The 22,013-nt window shown below is 43.5% G+C and overlaps 1 protein-coding gene across 2 annotated transcripts in view; it reads left to right on the forward strand.

Annotated features, from left to right (window-relative positions):
* Window positions 1-11,434: 11,434 nt before the first annotated feature.
* slain2 (SLAIN motif family, member 2) overlaps window positions 11,435-22,013 on the forward strand; it is a 68,716-nt gene continuing 58,137 nt past the window's right edge. For both annotated transcript variants that reach the window (XM_072568909.1, XM_072568919.1), the window contains exon 1: window positions 11,435-12,005. In XM_072568909.1, the coding sequence (XP_072425010.1) occupies window positions 11,623-12,005 (383 nt within the window). In that variant the 5' untranslated portion in view covers window positions 11,435-11,622. The remainder of the gene's footprint in view (window positions 12,006-22,013) is intronic.

Genomic DNA, 22,013 nt, shown 5'->3' on the forward strand with positions numbered 1-22,013 from the left:
CTCATCCTTTTCCTTTCCTATGTCATTAGTTCCAAGTGTACAATGACCTCCTGCTGGTCCCTCTCCCCATTGTGAACATTCTGCACCCTCTCTGAGATATCCTTGATCCTGGCATCAGAGAGGGAACATGCCATTCTGATTTCTCACTGCTGGCTGCAGAAACACCTGTCTATGCCTCTGACTAGAGAGTTCCTTATCACAATCGTAGCTTGGAACCCAATGTGCCCCTCATTACATTAGAACCAGTCTCAATATCAGAAACTTGGTTGTTCATGCTATATTTCCCTGAGAGTCCATCACCCCCGACATTTTCCAAAACAGCATACTTGTTTGAAATGGGGATAACCACAGAAAACTCCTGCACCAACTGCCTACCTCTCTTACCTTTCCTGGAGTTAACCCATCTACCTGACCATATCTGCTGCTTTTCTCCCTTCCTATAACTACCATCCATCACACCCCCTAGCTGTTGTAAGTTCCTTATTGCCTCTAACTGCTGCTCTAACTGATCCATGTGATCTGATAGGATTTGCAACCAAAGACATTTCCAGCAGCAGTAACATGGAAACTCTCCCTAAACTTCCACATCTGACAGGAAGAGAATATCACTCTACTAAAGGCCATCTTTACTCCTTCACAATCTACAGATCCGGAAAATAGCCTCTTTTTGCTCTAAGAAACAGGTTAACTTAGTACTTATGGTTTCTATTTTTGAAATGTAATTAAGAGACAGATCCCAATAAAACAGATAATCAAGAAAGAACCCACTCTACCCACTACAGACCTACAGCAAGGTTACACTTAAAAACTATGCACTTATCTGTCCCTGTGCTGTGAGCTCTCCCACACAGGTTCCTCTACGGTCAGCTGTGAATTTCACTGTTTAATTTTTCCTAGGTGCACTCTGATATCCAGAGATGCATGAACTCAAACTGCAAAGGCAGTAACTGTGCAGATTTACTGCTGTGTCAGTTATCAGTGCAGGTTTCTTTCTCTCTCTCCCTTACTGACCACGTGGCTGCTGCCTTTGTCTGTCTTTCTCCTTTTAGATTAGATTAGATTAGATTCCCTACTGTGTGGAAACAGGCCCTTCGGCCCAACAAGTCCAAACTGACCCTCCAAAGAGCAACCGCCCAGAGCGATTCCCCGACATTCACCCTTGACTAATACACCTAACACTATGGGCAATTTAGCATGGCCAATTCACCCAACCTGCACATCTTTGGACTGTGGGAGGAAATCAGAGCACCTGGAGGAAATCCACACAGACATGGGGAGAATGTGCAAATTCCACACAGATAGTTGCCCAAGGCGGGAATTGAACCCAGGTCCCTGGCTCTGTGAGGCTGCAGTGCTAACCACTGAGCCACCGTGCCACCCCAAAAGTGCCCTTGTTTTGATCTTTTTCCCTGAAGTTCCAAAACAATGCAACAGCATGTAAAACATTAATTGCTGTTCCTGGAATTCGAAGAAATCACCTCCATCACCTGAAATGCCTCAAAAAAGGAGCAGCTCTTACAGCCACAATGTTTTCCTGTCCTCCATCTTGGATTACCCAGAATCCATAGAAAAGGTGATAATTCATCAAGATAAAGAAAAGACACCAGGTTTCTTATTAAAAACCAGAATTATTTTGGTAGTTGCTGAGACTTCTCTGAAGATCAATGATCTATCTTCTTGCGAAAAAATAAATGCATGGACACAAGTTCAATACAAGAAAGGGTTGCTTGACAAAGAGTACAATCAAGAGCTCTTTGGATGCTGCCTGACTGGCTGTGTTTTTCCAGCACCACACCTTTTGACCAAGACGACAACAGACAAAGCTGCAACTAACTGCACTTGTCAGGGCAGATCCAAATTCTGCTATGAGTGTGGGTGTTGGTGAAAAAGATATCTAAGGGTTACAAGAGGTTCTTGTCAAAAGGAAAAGTATGTCCTTATTTCTCAAATAAGGCAGTTAAACCTGTCATAATACTGAAGAATACAAGAGTGTCTTGAACCGATTTTACTGGATTCTGATGAGCAAGTAGAGACCTCGTTATGGATGTACAGCCAAAGAATGGATGGTGCTTCCCTTGATCATGGCACTGCCCAAATATCTCATGTATATTGAGGATAGCCAATGAAATTCCTACCTCTTCCCACCCTACCTCTTGCAAAAATGCCATCCCGTATTCCCAATTCCTCCGCCTCCGCCGGATCTGCTCCCAGGAGGACCAGTTCCACCACAGAACACACCAGATGGCTTCCTTCTTTAGAGACCGCAATTTCCCTTCCCACGTGGTTAAAGATGCCCTCCAATGCATCTCATCTACATCCCGCACCTCTGCCCTCAGACCCCACCCCTCCAACCGTAACAAGGACAGAACGCCCCTGGTGTTCAACTTCCACCCTACCAACCTTAGCATAAACCAAATCATCCACCGACATTTCCACCACCTCCAAACAGACCCCACTACCAGGGATATATTTCCCTCCCCACCCCTTTCCGCCTTCCACAAAGACCGTTCCCTCCGCGACTACCTGGTCAGGTCCACGCCCCCAAACAACCCACCCTCCAATCCTGGCACTTTCCCCTGCCACCGCAGGAACTGTAAAACCTGCGCCCACACCTCCTCCCTCACCTCTATCCAAGGCCCTTAAGGAGCCTTCCACATCCATCAAAGTTTTACTTGCACATCCACTAATATCATTTATTGTATCCGTTGCTCCCGATGCAGTCTCCTCTACATTGGGGAGACTGGGCGCCTCCTAGCAGAGCGCTTTAGGGAACATCTCCGGGACACCCACACCAATCAACCACACCACCCCATGGCCCAATATTTCAACTCCCTGTCCCACTCTGCCGAGGACATGGAGGTCCTGGGCCTCCTTCACCGCCGCTCCCTCACCACCAGACGCCTGGAGGAAGAACGCCTCATCTTCCGCCTCGGAACACTTCAACCCCAGGGCATCAATGTGGACTTCAACAGTTTCCTCATTTCCCCTTCCCCCACCTCACCCTAGTTCTAAACTCCCAGCTCAGTAACTGTCCCCATAACTTGTCCGGACTTGTCCTACCTGCCTATCTTCTTTTCCACCTATCCATTCCACCCTCTCCTCCTTGACCTATCACCTTCATCCCCTCCCCCACTCACCCATTGTACTCTATGCTACTTTCGCCCCACCCCCACCCTCCTCTAGCTTATCTCTCCATGCTTCAGGCTCACTGCCTTTATTCCTGATGAAGGGCTTTTGCCCGAAACGTCGATTTCGAAGCTACTTGGATGCTGCCTGAACTGCTGTGCTCTTCCAGCACCACTAATCCAGAATGAAATTCCTTCGACAGGATATGTATGAATCTGGAAGGCCCAGGCAAGTATAAGCTCATATCTTTACTGTGCAAAGTCTTTACAGGGACATTGTGCAGTTTTGTGAAATATGCCAAATGTGTCGGACTGTAGGAAAACCACAACCTACATTCAAACCAGACCTTCTCATTCCCATACAGCTTTTGAGGAATCAGTTAGGGGTTTATGGATTTATTGGGATGTGTTTTTATTTTGTTGATTTCAAGTAGACTCATGATCACATTTGCAAATTTAGGCAGTCAACAATTTCTTGAGATTTTCAGATTGTTTATTAAGTTTATGAAGAAGCAGCAGTTTAGACATGATACATTCTTTACTTAGATAAAGAAAGCATATGACCGTGACCACTGGGGATGTTTCACTTATGCCAGAGGAAACAGGTTGTTCGCCTGGAATGTTTCAGTCTTGTTAAATTGATGGGGCTAGCATCCTGCTGTCTAGCTGAGGTATTGGGGAACTCTTTCCTTGGTCTTCCTCTTCTTCTTCTGTCCATCTTCCATCTGCCTGGTTAAGACTGCTCCACGAAGACTGTTGTGTAGGGACCGTCGGATGAGAACTGCTGTCTACCAAGTGTGCTTGATGAGACCGCCTCTGAGAAACTCTGCTCTGCTCGTGGGTCTGTTGTGTTCTTGGTCCCTGTACAGATCCTCCAGTGTGCATCTTACCTAGCCCCAGCATGGTTACTCCAGCACAGATTCTGGCTGCTTAACCCTCTTGACCCTTGCTTGGCTCTTCCAGCATGTATGTGGCTTTCCTCATGTCCTTGGTGCCAGTGTGGTTATTTCAGCATGGAATTAGTTTAGCCCCTGCAGGTATCCCCTCGTGCCTCCTATCTTGGATCTCTGTTTTGGAATTGTGTTTTCTGGGAAATGGTTTTTGGCTGCTGCTGATACAGCATGAAGATTTGAAAGCTCCCTGCTGAATACAACTGCTTCTGAAGCACAAGAGTAGAAAGCTGACTGAGAAATGTTGTTGCCTTTGCCTGGGTGAAGTGAGGGAGATGCTGATCAATGTTCTAGAGTCATCGAGTCAGAGAGATGTACAGCACAGAAACAGACCCTTCATTCCAAATAATCCATGCTGTCCAGATATCCCAACCCAATCTAGTCCCATTTGCCTACTCTTGACCCTTCCTATTCATATACCCATCCAGATGCCTTTTAAATGTTGCAATTGTACCAGCCTTCACCACTTCCTCAGGCAGCTCATTCCATACACACAACCTCTACGTGAAAAAGTTGCCCCTTAGGTCCTTTGTATATCTTTCCCCTCTCATCCTAAACCTATGCCGTCTCATTCTGGACTCCCTAACCCCAGGGTAAAGACCTTGTATGTTTACTCTATCCATGCCCCTCATGTATTTATAAGCCTCTATAATGTCACTCCTCAGCCTCTGATGCTCCAGGGAAAGCAGCCCCAACTTAATCAACCTCTCCCTGTAGCTCAAATCCTCCAACCCTGGCAACACCTTTGTAAATCTTTTTGCACCCTTTCAAGTTTCACAACATCCTTTCAATAGGAAGGAGACCAGAATTGCATGCAATATTCCAAAAGTGGCTCAACCAATGTCCTATACAACTGCAACATGACCTCCCAACTCCTGTGCTCAATACTCTGACCAAGTAAGGAAAGCTTACCTGAAAAGCAACTAAGCAGTCTACATTTATGCCTGTGAAACAGCATATTGTGAAATTTATTTACGTAATCTGACCTGTTTTGTTATTTTTTTTATCACTAACTGTGTGTATTTGTCTATCTGTCTTAAGTGAATAGGGCTGGAAACTAATGTTTTGGGTTTAAAGCATAGACATTAATCAGCTTACCTTGTTGTTTTATATTTCCTCTGCTGAAGTTATTGTGTATTTAATAAATATTCCAACAGTGGGGCGGGGGACAGTGAAGAGATTTTTCACGATTTTCACCAACCTTTCCTAGAATCTAGGAGATTTTGAGAAACATTTTAACCAATGTCCCTATGACCTCTGCAGATACTTCTTTCAATTCCTTCAGATCTGGCCTGCCAGTTATATGTATACCTTACCTTTAAGAGCGCTCACCTTTTAGCATCTGTGTGTTGCATGTATATGATGTTGCAACTCTGCCGAGCAGTTTGGTTGATGTGAGTTTGCAAGCTACAAAAACATTCAGAAATCATTTGGTAATGACTTATTCTGTGTTTTATTGTTGTAAGTAAACTAACTCGTGGAATTAATTAATCCCTGATCGTTATTATTCATTTAAAAATTATTATAATTAGAATAACAGGGACTTTATAAGTTTTTTGACTAATTGTTTTCTCAATACTTCCATGGTGGTGATTGTTTTAAGTTCATCCCACTCTTCAGAGATTTTCAATTACCTTCAGGTAATGTTCTAAGTTTTCTATAGTGAAGGCAGACACAAAATACTTGTTCAAACATTCCATGATTTTCTTGCTTTTCATTATTAACTCCTCAGACTCAATCTTTAGAAGTCTAACACTCACCTTAGTTACCCTTTTCTTATTTAAATACTTGCAGAAACTCAAATTATCTATTTTATATTTCTAGCTAGCTTTATTTCACCGTTTGACAATTCCAGCTGATGTTATTACCAGACAAGTCAGATCCCACACTGAAACTTGGCTTCATATTTTGATCTGTTTTGGTTTTAACAAAATGGTTTCTCACTGAAAAAGAATGATACATGCTACAAATTTTGTTTAATAATAAAATAGAAGTTTATTAATAAAGGAAATGAAGGTAAAATGAAGTATAAACTGAATTATGCCTATAATACAAATTCAAAAGATTTTAAACAGGAAGTATAAGTATAATTCCATTGCTCTTGAAACAGTTATTTGGAAATTGAAACAACAAAAACACAACTTTTGACTACAGTTCAGCCTTCAACACTATTATCCCCTTGAGACTGATTACTAAACTTAGTAATCTTCATATAAGCCCCACTCTCTGCAACTGGATCCTTAGTTTCCTGACCCACAGGCCACAATCAGTGAAGACTGGGGACAATATTTCATCCTCACTAACACTCAACACTGGAGCCCCTACAGGGGTGCATATTCAGCCCACTACTGTACTCACTGTATACCCATGACTGCAGCCAAATGCCAGACTAATGCCATTTACAAGTTCGCTGATGACACCACCATAGTCGGTCAAATCTCAGATGGGGACGAAACAGACTACAGATGGAAGGTGGAAGACCTGGAAAAATGGTGCACTGAGAACAACCTAACTTTCAATGCCAGCAAAACCAAGGAACTCATTATTGACTTTCAGCGAGATATTACTTATGCTCCCCTTCTCATAATCAGCACAGAGGTGGAACGAGTGGAGAGTGACAAGCTCCTGGAAGTGGTCATCCACAACAAGCTTTCTTGGACTCCTCTTGTGGATGCATGGTTACAAAGGCTGAACAACATCTCTTCTTCCTCAGGCAGCTGAAGAAATTTTACATGACAGCAAATACTCTTGCCAACTTTTATAGGTGCGTCATCAAGAGCATTCTGTCTGGATGTGTCACTACCTGGTATGGCAACTACCATTCAAGAACAGAGACAATAACAGAAAGTGGTGAACTCGGCCCAGACAATCACAAAGGCCAACCTTCCATTTTTAGAATCCATCTACCAGACTCGCTGTCAAGGAAAGGCCGTCAGCATTCTCAAAGATCCATCCCACCCTAGCAATGTTTTTCTACAACCTCTACCATCAGGGAGAAGGTACAGAAGCCCGAACACATGCACCAGCTGGTTTCGAAACAGTTTCTACCCTACTGTTGTTAGAATACTGAATGCACTCACAAGCTCTTAGCAATCAGCTGTACCTGTGTTTTGATTTTTGCCACTATTTACTTATCTATGCTACTTAACCATGTGAGCTGCATGTATTGCTCACACGACAAAGCTTTTCACTGTGCCTCGCTACACGTGACCATAAATTCAATTCAATTCATTCAAGTTGTTGGAGGGAATCCTGAGGGACAGGATGTACATGTGTTTGGAAAGGCAAGGACTGATTAGGGAGTCAACGTGGTTTTATGCATGGGAAATCATGTTTCACAAACTTGATTGAGATTTTTGAAGAAGTAACAAAGAGGATTGATGAGGGCAGAGCAGTAGATGGGATGTAAATGGACTTCAATTAGATGTTCGATAAGGTTCCCCTTGGTGAGCAAGGTTGGATCTCATGAAATTCAGGGAGAACTCAACATTTGGATACAGAACTGACTCAAAGGTAGAAGACAGAGATGGTGGTGGAGGGTTGTTTTTCAGACTGGAGGACTGTGACCAGTGGAGTGCCACAAGGATCGGTGCTGGGTCCTCTACTTTTTGTCATTTATATAAATGATTTGGATGTGAGCACAAGAGGTATAAGTTAATAAGTTTGTAGGTGACACCAAAGTTGGAGGTGTATTGGACAGCAAAGAAGGTTACCTCAGATTAACAATGGGATCTTGATCAGGTGGGCGAATGGGCTGAGAAGTGGCAGATGGAGCTTAATTCAGATAAATGTGAGGTGCTGCATTTTGGGAAATCAAATCCTGGCAGGACTTACTTATACACTTAATGGTAAGGTCCTAGGGAGTGTTGCTTAACAAAGAGACCTTGGAGTGCAGGTTCATAGCTCCTTGAAAGTAGAATCACAAGTAGATCGGATAGTGAAGAAGACGTTTGGTATGCTTTCCTTCATTGGTCAGAGTATTGAGTACAGGAGTTGGGAGGTTATGGTGCGGCTGTACAGGACATTGGTTAGGCCACTGTTGGAATATTGCATGAAATTCTGATCTCCTTCCTATCGGAAAGATGTTGTGAAACTTGAAAGGGTTCAGAAAAGATTTACAAGGATGTTGCCAGGGTTGGAGGATCTGAGCTATAGGGAGAGGTTGAATAGGCTGAGGCTGTTTTCCCTGGAGCGTCGGAGTCTGAAGAGTAATCTTATAGAGGTTTATAAAATCATGAGGGGCATGGATAGTGTAAATGTACAAGGTCTTTTCCATGGGTTGGGGGATTCCAGAACGAAAGAGCATAGGTTTAGGGTGAGAGGGGAAAGATATAAAAGAGATCTAAGGGGCAACTTTTTCACACAGAGGGTGGTATGTGTAATGGAATGAGCTGCCAGAGGAAGTGCTGGAGGCTGGTACAATTGCAACATTTAAAAGGCATTTGGATGGGTATATGAATAGGCAGTGTTTGGAGGGATATGCGCCGGGTGCTGGCAGGTGGGACTAGATTGGGCTGGGATATCTGGTCGGCATGGACGAGTTAGACCGAAGGGTCTATTTCCGTGCTGTACATCTCTATGACTCTATCTCATTACCCATTTTCCAGCAACAGTATGAATTAACTCAGTATTCATCAACTAGCACGAGCAAAGTAGATTCACTTGTCATTGGGAGAACTAGCGGTACTCAACATCGCTTCCACATTTGTGAACAATACAATAGTGATCAGGTGTTAAAACAGCAATTTATTTCGTTATTTCATGGGATGTGACCATTACTGTTGTGGTGAGAATTTACCGCCATCCCTGGTTGCCTTGAACTAAATGGGTTACTGGGCCACATGAGGACAGTTATAGTGGGTCTGGCGTTACATTAGGTCATACCAAGTACAATTGTTAGCTTTCCTTTCCTTCAGGGGCATTCTTTCTATTATAATGGTAGTTGTTACAGTCATTATTTTAAATGAATTTAAATTCCACCAGCCACCATGGTGGGATTTAAACTACATCTGCAGCGATTTAGATTACTAGACTGCACCGGCTGAGGTCACCATGAAGACCCTGCTTTCTCAATCTCACTCCTCACCTTAAAACTCCTCACCACCGGTCGTGTCTCTCTCTCTCTCTCTCCTCTCTAATGATTGAATGTGGATTACTTAGATTGGTCCTAATGATATGAGAAGGTCATCATTAATGCAAGCTTCTGTTTCCACCAGGTGTTGTAGGGCCCACCTTCTGATTTCACATTGCCAAGGCAAGACAAAAAAGCATGTGTGTTTTTAAAAAAGGAATCAGGTGTGGTCTGTGATTCTTATGAAGTGTCTGAATATGATGGTAAAAATCCCACAACACCAGGTTACAGTCCAACAGCTTTATTTAGAAGCACTAGCTTTCAGAGCGCTACTCCTTCTTCAAAAGGTTGTAGAGTATAACATCGTAAGACACAGAATTTATAGCAGAAGATTACAGTGTCATACAGTGATATAGTGAACAAACCTGGATTGTTAAGTCTTTCATCTTTTAGAATGGGTTGCAAGTTTCAGTTTATTAATATGTAAATCCCAGAACTTCTTTTAAGTCACCTTCTCGAGATAACTTAAGGTTTCATAACAAAAGATGACATTTCAGCTCAGACAACCCATTAAAGGTGTGCAACCCAATCTTGAGTCAGACTGGTTCTATTTCCAAAGTGGAATTTACAAAGTATTGCATGTATTGACTGCCTGCAGATTGTGCATTTTTTAAGCAAAATGGAATTTATCTGCAAATATAATTCTGCAAGTACAAATTCACTCCATAGACTTGTGTGTGAGCGTGCATGAGGGAGAGTGAGTGTGTGCTTGTATGAATGTGAGCGCACATGCTCAAAAAGTGCACAATCTGCAGGCATTCAATACATGTAATATTTTGTAAATTCCACTTTGGAAATAGAACCAGTCTGACTCAAGATTGGGTTACAGACAGACTCTGGCCTCACACCTTTCATGTGTTGTCTGAGCTGTCACCTTTTGTTATGAAACCTTAATTTATCTCGAGAAGGTGACTTAAAAGAAGTTCTGGGATTTACATATTAATGAACCGAAACTTGCAACTTGGGGTGGCATGGTGGTTTAGTGGCTAGTACTGCTGCCTCACAGCACCAGGGTCCCAAGTTCAATTCAGGCCTCTAGCGACTGGATGTGTTGATTTTGCACATTCTCCCTGTGTTTGCGTGGGTTTGCTTCAGTCTCCTCCCACAGTCGCAAAAATCTTGTAGAGGTTTACAAAATTGAGGGGCATGGATAGGATAAATAGACAAAGTCTTTTCCCTGGGGTTGGGGAGTCCAGAACTAGAGGGCATAGGTTTAAGGTGAGAGGGAAAGATATAAAAGAGACCTATGGGGCAACCTTTTCACGTAGAGGGTGGTACGTATATGGAATGAGTTGCCAGAGGATGGTACAATTGCAACATTTAAGAGGCATTTGGATGGGTATATGAAAAGGAAGGATTTGGAGGGATATGGGCCAGGCGCTGGCAGGTGGGACATAGATTGGGTTGGGATATCTGGTCGGCATGGAGGGGTTGGACCGAAGGGTCTGTTTCCATGTTGTACATCTCTATGACTCTATGTACAGGTCAGGTGAATTGGCCATGTTAAAATGTCCATAGTGTTAGGTGCATTAGTCAGAGGGGAATGGGTCTGGGTGGATTACTCTTCAGAGGGTTGGTGTGGACTTGTTGGGCCGAAGGGTCTGTTTCTACACTGTCGGGAATCTAATCTAATCATTATAAATGATGTTACAAATCACACAACACCAGATTATAATCCAACAGGTTTAATTGGAAGCACTAGCTTTCGGAGCGCCACAACCACCTGATGAAGGAGAGACACTCCGAAAGCTAGTGCTTCCAATTAAACCTGTTGGACTATAACCAGGTGTAATGTGATTGTAACTTTGTACACCCCAGTCGAACACCGGCATCTCCAAATCATTCGAAATGATGAAAGACTTAATAATATAGGTTTGTTCAATATATCACTGTATATATCTATGACACTGTAATCTTCTGGTATAAATTCTGTGTCTTACAATCTGACTCCACAACCACCAGATGAAGGAACAGCGCTCAGAAAGCTGGTGTTGTGTGATTTTTAACCTGGTCGAGCTCAGTCCAACATGAAGACGATGTAACATCTCGAAGGCTCATTGTTGGCAGTGAGCGCGTGCTCACAATGTTGCAAGTCGTGCTCGTGAGAGAGACTGGAGCCGGGCGCCACGAGGCAACTGTCTGGTTGAGGGGGGCGTGGCCGGCGCGGTAGCGTCATGAATCGAGACGTGTCGGAACCTGGTGACGTTTTGGTCCCCCCACGGGAGGAAGGAACCCGGTGACGTCACGCGACGGGGTGGAGACCGGCGGCAGGAAGATGGCGGCCGGCAAATGACGGCCGAGCCCGGAGTTGGGCGTGGGAAGCCGGCTGCGCCTGTCATGTCCCGGTAGGTGAGGACGACGAGGTCGAGAGTAGATAAAAGATCGAGAGGGGGAAACGCTCGAGAGACGCGCTAGGATGGAGGACGTTAACTCCAACGTCAGCGCCGACCTGGAAGTACGGAAGCTGCAGGAGTTGGTTCGCAAACTCGAGAAACAAAACGAACAACTGAGGACCCGATCCACCCTCCTCAGCCCCAAGCAGCCGCCTGCCTCCCCCGGGGCCTGCGGCAACGCTTGGCAATCCGTGACCGGCTCTAATCCAGGCCCGGCGCTCGCTCAGGATGGGGAGGCTGTGTCTCAGGTGCCGGCCCGGGGCGGAGCCGTGTCTCAGGCGCAGGGCTCTATGTCGGGGGACAGGGAGAGCCCGGTGCTGGGGGAGCGGACGGTGCTGGATGAGGTGGCGGCGCTGGATCTGGAGACAATGGCTTCGGAGGATAAGGAGGCGGAGGAGGACAGCTGGTGAGTGAGGGAGGGAGGGCGGGGAGAGTGTGATTAATGGCACTCCTCCCGTGTCTGACTCTGGAAACATGTCTGGGCAGACGAATGGTGGCGGCTGCTCCCTATCAAATAGTCTCTTCCGGTTTGCTGGCGTGATTTTTAAAGTTGGTATTTTAATATAGCCAGGTGCGTTTTTTTCAAAGCTGTAACTTTTTAAATAAACCTAAGGTACCGTTTAGAGCATGTTATATGTTGTTCCCTCAGGATCCTATCAATTTATTTTCATCTCTCAAATCTGCATGTTAAGATGCAGTAAGTACTTTTTTTTCGAGGTAAATGACCACCGATCCAATTTGCTTTCTACCAAGACACACACATGGTGTGGTGGCCAAATGAACACTAAGGCTTTCATGTAAGTATGAAAAACCCACGTGCAGGTGACCAGCGTTTTTTAAAAAGATAAGTATGCAAATAATATTGCCCTAGATTACTAGTGGGTCAGAACATTGTTTTGCAACTTTTGGCTGATGTCTAAAACAATTATAGTGTAAAGCAGTGTGCTCCTTTGCCCCAAACCTGCGAAGATGATGGAGCCAGTTTTAATACTTGCTGATAAACTGTATGGGATGGGTCCAAATATAAAAGAACCTTTAAGATCATCTTTGCAGTTTGGATTACAGAACCAGACTGGTCATTCTTTCATGAGCATTATTTATCATTTGAGGTCTTGTTCCTTGGTCATAGGTTCATCAAGTAATTTTGATGCCTTTGGCCTCTGTAGCCCAAATCAACAGCTAATTTTCCAGCAACCTAATCAGTCCTTTTTAATACAATCTGCAGCCAGATTCCTTGGAGGAGGCAAATGTCATCGTGGTATTAACACTGAACTAATAATCTAGGGACCCAGATAGTCAGTGGTTTATGTTGAATACCACTTGGAGAACCCACTGAGTATGACCAGGATACAGAATGTACTCTGAGTGAGGTTAATATTCAAAACCAGTGTAGCTCTGAAGCTGCACTACTGATTGACTCAACCAACTCAATCACTGAAAGACATTGCTGCTATATTGATTTGTGGTAGGTGGTGAGGGAACCAACAAGAGGGAAGAATGTACTTGGCCTCTGTCTCTCACTATCATGGACAGATTAATCTGTATTGGTAAGAGTGATTATCACTCATTATGGAAACAAAGTCACACCTTCATGTGGAGAATACCTTTTATCATGATGTGCGGCACTATCATTATGCTAAATGCAATAGACTTTGAAAAGATCTGGCAGTTAAAGTTTGGGCATAGGTAAAGTGAATAGCTGATGTCTTTTCTCTAGCGTGTGAGGGGGGTTTCAAAACTGGAGGGCATAATTTTAACATGAGAGATTTAAAAGTGGCCTGAGGAGCAATTTTTCCACAGAAGGTGGTTCGTATGTGGAAAGAACTGCCAGAGAAGGTGTTAGATGTTAGGTGTTACAGTTATAACATTTAAAAGATGTTTAGACAGGTACAGGAAAGAGGAAAGGTTTAGAGGGATATCTCCTAAGAACAGTCAAATGGGACTAGTTTAGTCTGGGAAATTTAGTCTGTATGGGCATGTTGGACCAGAGAGTCAGTTTCTGGGCTCTATGATGGTGTAACACATACGCTCCAGAACTTGCCTCACCTCAAGCAAGGCTGTTTTAGTATTGCTACAACACCTGCATCCATGCAGCAATGGGGACAACTTCTCACATTTGTCCTGTACAGGGCAAATTCAATCCAATCACAAACTGCATTGTCAATTACTCAGTCAAGTTAGCCATGATCATCATTTGTTTGATGAAATATGTAACACCTGCGTATCAACCCCCAGTCTGGGTTCCACTGGAGCCACTCCATTCTTGACCTCATCACAGTTTGGCTCAAACATGGTCAGAAGAGCTGAATTTTAAAAGTGGTGAGAATGACTGCCCTTTACTTGAAGGTCATGTTTTGACCAAGTGTGGCATCAAGAAGCCTGAGCAAAACTGGAGATCTAGATAGTATCCAGGCTTGGGCTGACAATTACCAATTAACATTCATACCACATAAATACCAGGCAATGACTAAGTCCATCGTGAGAGTATGGAACCATCATCCTTGGACTTTCAGTTGCATTACCATGAGTGGATCCCCCACTGTCAACATACTAAGGGTTACCATTATCTAGAAACAGAACTGTACTAGCCATATGAATACAGCAGCTATAAGGGCAGGTCAGAGGCAATCTGGTGATTAATTCGTGCTGACTCCCAAAATCTATCCATCATCTCAAAGACAAGTCAAGAGTTTGGAATACACCCCAATTGCTGGATGAATACAGATCCAACAATCAAGCTTGACTGCAGACGCAGCAGTGTGTACTAACTCCACAATGCACTGCAGAAATTCATTAAGGATTCTTCGAAAGCAATACAGTCTGGAGCGACTAGGCAACATCACCACCTGTAAGTTCCATTTCAAGCCATGCACCATCCTGACTTGGAACTATATCACCATTCCTTCATGGTTGGATCCAAATCCTGGAACTCCTATCCTCCTGGTATTGTTGGTCTACCTAGACTACATGGATTGCATCAGTTCAGCAAGGCAGCTTATCACTACTGCCACTCCAAGGGCAATTAGGGATGCCAATAAACCTAGCCCAGCCACTAACACCCACATTCCATAAATGAATTTAAGAAAAAGTAGATTTCTGAATAAAAAGCAACACTTCAAATTACTGCCTCCTTCCTGAAGACATACTGTTTTGACAGAAATATCTCTTTTTGAAGGACAAGAAATATTACCATTAAGTAACAGTTTCACAAAAACAAGTTTTCCTGGGAACACCAAATTATTTTGAGGGCTGGGTGCACTCCAGTTTTGGAGAAACCACCATTGCTGAAGGTCTCGTGTATCAGTGGACACTGCGTGCGCCTTCTGCAGACACTGGAGTGTACACATAACCATGGAAGAGTTGTAGACAGTTGGGTCAAATTACCTCTAAGCAGCTGCAATCTGATTTGTTTATGACCAGAGCCATGACAAGACCTTCCCATATGCTCTGAGCCGAAATTATAATTTTTCAATTTTTCATTTGTTATTTTTCTAATGTTGTTACACACTTCTGGAGCAGCTGGGACTAGGGGTAGGATCACGATCACTGTACCACTAGATGGTCTCAAGTGTCTCATTAAACTGAGTGCCTATTAACAATGAACTAATGAAGCAAATGATCTCTTTTAAAGTGTAAAGTCTGTCCCTATATTTAATCAAGCTACATAAGCAATTGATTTTTCCGGTGCATCCTTCATTTGAATACATTTAACATATCATGAGCAGCCCACCTGCTCCAGTTCCCCCACGCTATCCCCTTACCATTTAAAAAAATATTAATCTTGCCTGCCATCCATTTTCCTTCTGAAATCATTAGTCTCTGTTGCCATCACTCTCATTAACACCAAGTTCCAGGTCACTGCCTCTAGCAGTGGATTTTATGTTAAATCCACTTTACTTAAACTGCTCAGATTTTTACACGTGATCTGAATCCTCTTTGCTCCTTGGAGAACACCTTCAGCTTGTGTAACGCAACCATAGAGATAAAAATCATTTGTCCCTGGAATCTTCTGGTTCATCCTTTCAAATGTGCAGTGACCAAAATTAATTTGATACTCAAACTCTGGTTAGGACAATTCTAGGGAATGTTGCTGGACAAAGAGACCTTGGAGTGCAGGTTCACAGCTCCTTCAAAGTGGAATCGCAGGTAGATAGGATAGTGAAGAAGGCATTTGGTATGCTTTCTTTTATTGGTCAGAGTATTGAGTACAGGAATAGGGAGGTTATGGTGTGGCTGTACAGGACATTGGTTAGGCCACTGTTGGAATATTGCGTGCAATTCTGTTCTCCTTCCTGTTGGAAAGATGTTGTAAAACTTGAAGGGGTTTAGAAAAGATTTACAAGGATGTTGCCAGGGTTGGAGGATTTGAGCTATAGGGAAAGGCTGAACAGGCTGGGGCTGTTTTCCCTGGAGCGTCGGAGGCTGAGGGGTGACCTTTATCGAGGTTTACAAAATTATGAGGGGCATGGATAGGATAAATAGACAGTCGTTTTCCCGGGGTCAGGGAGTCCAGAACTAGAGGGCATAGGTTTAGGGTGAGAGGGGAAAGATAGAAAAGAGACCTAAGGGGCAATGTTTTCACACAGAGGGTGGTACGTATAAGGAATGAGCTGCCAGAGGCAATGGTGGAGGCTGGTACAATTGCAACATTTAAGAGGCATTTGGATGGGTATATGAATAGGAAGGGTTTGGAGAGATATGGGCCGGGTGCTGGCAGATGGGACTAGATTGGGTTGGGATATCTGGTTGGCATGGACGGGTTGGACCGAAGGGTCTGTTTCCATGCTGTCCATCTCTGTAACTCTTAAATCAATTTTTAATCCAAGCTGATACTGTCCCTCCTAATCCACAAGCCTCGGTGTGTTGATGAGACTTTTAAATAATACTTTATTAAACAGTTGCTCAAAATCCACATTGGATCCAATGAATTTCCTTCTTCAAACTCCTTTTGGTCAAATGTGGATTTTAAATCAATACTCCCCTAACCTCTTGAATTCAGATTTTTTTGTATGTGATTGGCCAAACTGTAACAAGGTTAGGAGCTCTGTAGCTGTGACAGAACCCAAACTGAGAAGTTGCTGAGTGCTCAATAGCACTGTTAATAACCCCTTCCATTGCTTTGCTTCTTCTCGTAAAGGTGCTAACACAAAGGTCTCTGGCCACCAGATGTCTTTAGTGCAGGAAGATCATGATGTGATATAAGATTCAATTCTGAGTCGACTCCACTAATGTCAACCTCTTAAGCTAAATTAGCTAAACAAACAAGTTCAAATAACAATTAAATGGATCATTATCTGCTTAAAATAATCAACTAGCAAAAAAAAATGCTGTGGACGCAATGTACAAGAGTACATCATGTGTCTTATGGCACAGCACTCCCCACCTATGAGTCAGAAGGCCTCAGATCAAAACTCACATATTTCAGAAATGTGATGTAACATGCCTGAGCATTTATTAAAAAATAACTACAGTGTACAGTGTTTTCCAGGGTTTTTAAAGTTGCAAGATTCTAAGGGAGTGTTGTGGCCAGATGAAAGAATCTTGCATTTTGGCAGCAATTTTACATTTGAAAATATTTTACAGCCATTGAAGTAATTTACAAGTGTTGCCGTAGTAATGTAGAAAAATAACCATTTTGTTTATCGCAAACTGTACCAGAAACATATTAATGGCCACACAGTCTCTTGTTTTTTGAATGATTTTTGAGCAAAAATATGTTGACCAGGGCATAAGGAATAATTGACTGGCTCTTCTTCAGAACTGTCATGAAACTTTGTATACGTACCTGAAAAGGCAAGTCGGACCTTTGTCTTTCAGAAAGAAGATGAAACTATGTGTTTTACAGTATAACACCCCTTCAGTACTACTATCAAGTGTCAATGCACAAAAGTGAAACTGTTTCTGGTTGGCCTCCACTTTGGAAAACAACATTCATGAGTGAATGAGGAGATACCACAAATCTGTGGGCGGCACGGTGGCACAGTGGTTAGCACTGCTGCGTCGCAGCGCCGGAGACCCGGGTTCAATTCCCGCCTCAGGCGACTGACTGTGTGGAGTTTGCACGTTCTCCCCGTGTCTGCGTGGGTTTCCTCCGGGTGATCCGGTTTCCTCCCACAGTCCAAAGATGTGCAGGTCAGGTGAATTGGCCATGCTAAATTGTCCGTAGTGTTAGGTAAGGGGTAGATGTAGATGTAGATGTAGGGGTATGGGTGGGTTACGCTTCGGCGGGGCGGTGTGGACTTGTTGGGCCGAAGGGCCTGTTTCCACACTGTAAGTAATCTAATCTAATCTAAAAAAAAATAGCAAGACAAGCTTCTGGAGAAATGGTCTGAGCTGGAGCTTTTTTGATCAGGACACTGGGGAGCAATCCACTTGGATCGCTGACTCCGGTTCAGGATATTTTATCTGAATTAGAGAAATTTGGTATGATCCAGTTGTTGGCAACCTCAAGGACTATAATGATGCAGGTAGAAAGAGCGAACAGGCTCTACTGAGGAAACATTCACTGCAAGAGGCTAAATTAAAAAGCAGTGCCAAAAACATGGTCCCTGGATTACTACCTGATCCATAATAAAATTGGCACAGAGTTAACAAGATTAAGGAGGAAAACACATGGCTCAAAAATTGGTGTGAGAGAAGTGAAACAATTCATGGGACATGGCATCAGTACTGAGGAAGAAAGGAGTTGTTTCAATGGGACAGACTCCACCTGGATCATGCTGGGACCACAGTCTTTGCGAATTGTGTAACCTAAGGCTGTGGGTTGGGTTTTAAACTAAATAGTGGAGGGTCAAGTACAGCAGATAAGGGATAACTATGTAAAGAGGTGGCAGTTGACACAGGACTGACTGTGTTGTACTTAAATGCACACCATATGAAAACATGGTAAATGAGCTTGTAGCGCTGATTGAAATTGGCAGTAAAGATGAGTATCACATCAACATGGCTGCAAGGGGATCAGAGCCGGGAGTTAAATATCTAAGGATACATGTCCTATTGAAAGGACAGGCTGGTGAGAAAAGGTGACTGGTTGTGTTGTAAGTAAGAAATGAAATTAAATTGGTAGCAAGCAGTGATATAGAATCAAAAGATGTGGAATATGTTTGGGTAGAGTTGAGGAACTGCAAAGAGGAAAACATAAACTTGGGTGTTGTGCATAGGCAATATATAGCAGTTGTCAAGGATGTGGAGAAGAAAATAAATCAGGAGATAGAAAAGGCATGTAAGAAAGGTACTTCTATAGTAATCATGGGAAATTTCATAATGCAGGTGGTCTGGGAAAATCAGGTTGCTTGGCACCAAATCCCAAGGAAAGGATTTCATGGAACTTTTTTTTTGAGCAGCTTGCGGTAGAGCCCACGAGAGAACAGGCAATTGTGGATTTAGTAATGTGTAGGAGGCAGGCTTAATTAGAGAGCTGAAGGTGAAGGAACCCAAGGGGAATGTGACCACAATATGGTAGAACTTACCCTGCACTTTGAGAGGGAGAAGATTGAATCAGATGTCTTGCAACTGAGTAAAAGTAACAACAAAAACATGAGGGAGGAGCTGGCCAGAGTTGACTGTGTGTACTCTGACTGAAGGCAGTGGAGCAGCGATGGCAGAAGTTTCTGGGAGTAATTTTGAAGGCATAGTAGAAAGTCATTCCGAGGAAGAAGAAACATACTTAAGGGGAGGACGAGGCAGCAATGGCTGATGAAGGGAAGTCAGGGATAGCATGAAAGCAAAAGCGTACAATGTAGTGAAGATTAGTGGGAAGTCAAGGAATTGCAAAGCCATTTTTAAAAAACCAGAGGATAACTGAAAAAGTAGTGAAGGGGAGAAGATGAAATATGAGAGTATGCTGAAAGAAGAAAGCAAGAGGAAGATATCTAAAAGGTAAGAGAGGCAAGAGTGGACATTGAACTGCTGGAAAATAAGTTTGGCAAAGTAGTAAAGGGGAACAAAGAAAAGGGGGAGGAACGCAATGGGTACTTTACATCAATTTTCACAAGAGCAGCATGCCAAACTTCAAGAGTCAGTGGCCATCACTAAGGAGAAGATGCTGGGGAAGCTGAATCAATCTGAAGGTGGATAAATTATCCAGACTAGATGGGCTACACCCAGGGTTCTGAAGGAAATAGCTGAGGAAATTGTAGAGGTGTTGGTGATCATTCAGCAATCATTGGAATCAGAATGGATCCCAGAGGACTGGAAAATTACAAATCTAACACTCTGAGGAGAGGGAGGCAGAGGACCGGAAACTATAGGCCAATTAGTCTGATCTTGGTAATTGAGAAGATTTTAGAGTCCATTACTAAGGATGAAGTGCATAGTAAAATAGGGTGAAATCATTGTGGTTCTGTTCGCCGAGCTGGGAATTTGTCTTGCAAACGTTTCATCCCCTGTCCAGGTGACATCCTCCGTGCTTGGGGGCCTCCTGTGAAGCGCTTCTGTGCTGTTTCCTCCGGCATTTATAGTGGCCTGTCTCTGCCGCTTCCGGTTGTCAGTTCGAGCTGTCCACTGTAGTGGCCAGTATATTGGGTCCAGGTCGATGTGTTTGTTGATAGAGTCTGTGGATGAGTGCCATGCCTCTAGGAATTCCCTGGCTGTTCTCTGTTTGGCTTGCCCTATAATAGTAGTGTTGTCCCAGTCGAATTCATGTTGCTTGTCGTCTGTTTGTATGGCTACTAAGGATAGCTGGTCGTGTCGTTTCGTGGCTAGTTGGTGTTCGTGTATACGGATCATTAACTGTCTTCCTGTTTGTCCTATGTAGTGTTTTGTGCAGTCCTTGCATGGGATTTTGTACACTACATTAGTTTTGCTCATGCTGGGTATCGTGTCCTTCGTTCTGGTGAGTTGTTGTCGGAGAGTGGCTGTTGGTTTGTGTGCTGTTATGAGTCCCAGTGATCGCTGTAGTCTGGCTGTCAGTTCAGAAATGCTCCTGATGTATGGTAGTGTGGCTGGTCCTTTGGGTTGCGGCATGTCCTTGTTCCGTTGTCTCTCTCTTAGGCATCTGTTGATGAAATTGCGAGGGTATCTGTTTTTGGCGAATACTTTCTTTAGGTGTTCCTCTTCCTCTTTTGTAGTTCTGGTGTGCTGCAGTGTGTTGTGGCCCTTTTGAATAGTGTCCTGATGCAACTTCGTTTGTGTGTGTTGGGGTGGTTGCTTTCATAGTTTAGGACTTGGTCTGTGTGTGTGGCTTTCCTGTAAACCTTTGTGGTGAATTCTCCGTTCGGTGTTCTCTGTACCATCACGTCTCTGAATGGGAGTTGGTTGTCCTTTTTCTTCCTCTCTAGTGAATCGGATTCCTGTGAGTGTGGCGTTGATGATCTGGTGTGTGTTCTCTCTTTCTGTGTTTTTAATTATTACAAATAATTAAGGGTGAAATCAGCATGGCTTAGTCAAAGGGAAGTCATACCCAACAAGTCTATGACTTCCTCAAAGAATTGTATCAAGCAAGTTAGACAAAGGAGAGCCAGTGGATGTGATCGTTTTGAATTTGCAGAAGACCTTCGACAAAGGATTGCACAGGACGCTGATAAATAGATATGAGCTCATTGTGTTAGGGGCAAGGTACTGGCATGGAGAATTGGCTGGCAACTATCCATGTTAGTTATTAATAATCTGGCCCAAGGAACTGAGGGCATTGTTGTTAAGTTTGCAGATGACAAAGATCAGTTGAAGGGTAGTAGTGTTGCGGAAGCGGAGGAGTTGCAGGGCTTGAACAATGAAGGCAAATGTGAGGTTATACAGTTTCGTAGGGAGTATAGAGATGTAGACTATTTTCTAAATGGAGAATCCAGAAGCACAAAGTGACTTGGCAGTCCTGGTTCAGGATTCTGTTAAGATTAACATGCAGGTTCAGTTGGAAGTTAGGAAGTCCAATGCAATGAAGCATTCATTTCGAGAGGGCTAGAATACAAGAGCAGAGATTTATTACTGAGGTTGTATAAAGCTCTAGTCAGATTCTATTTGGAATATTGCGAGCACGTTTGGGTCCCTTAGGTCTAGGAGGTTTATAAAAATAATCTTGGAACTGAAGGGCTTATGAGGAATAGTTGGGGAAGTTAGGTGTACTTAATGGACTTTGGAAGAATGAGGTTGTTTTGGGGGGGGGGGGTGATCTGATTGAAATTTACAGAATACTAAGAGACCTATGTAGAATTGACATTGAGAAAATGTTTACATTTGGAGGAGAGACAAGAGCCTGAGGGCATGGCCTCACTGAAGGGTCATCCCTTTAGAACTGAGAAAAGGAGGAATTTCTTCTGTGGAACTCATTGTGGCAGCATGTTGTGGAGGCCAAATCAATAAGACAGATCTTGATTGGTAAGAGGATCGAGAGTTGAAGGTTGGAGAATAGGGTTGAAAAACATATCAGCCATGATCAAATGGTAGAGCAAACTCAATGGGCTGAATGCCTAATTGTGCT

This window comes from Chiloscyllium punctatum, chromosome 1 (assembly GCF_047496795.1).
Source record: "Chiloscyllium punctatum isolate Juve2018m chromosome 1, sChiPun1.3, whole genome shotgun sequence".
In the NCBI taxonomy this organism is placed as follows: domain Eukaryota; kingdom Metazoa; phylum Chordata; class Chondrichthyes; order Orectolobiformes; family Hemiscylliidae; genus Chiloscyllium; species Chiloscyllium punctatum.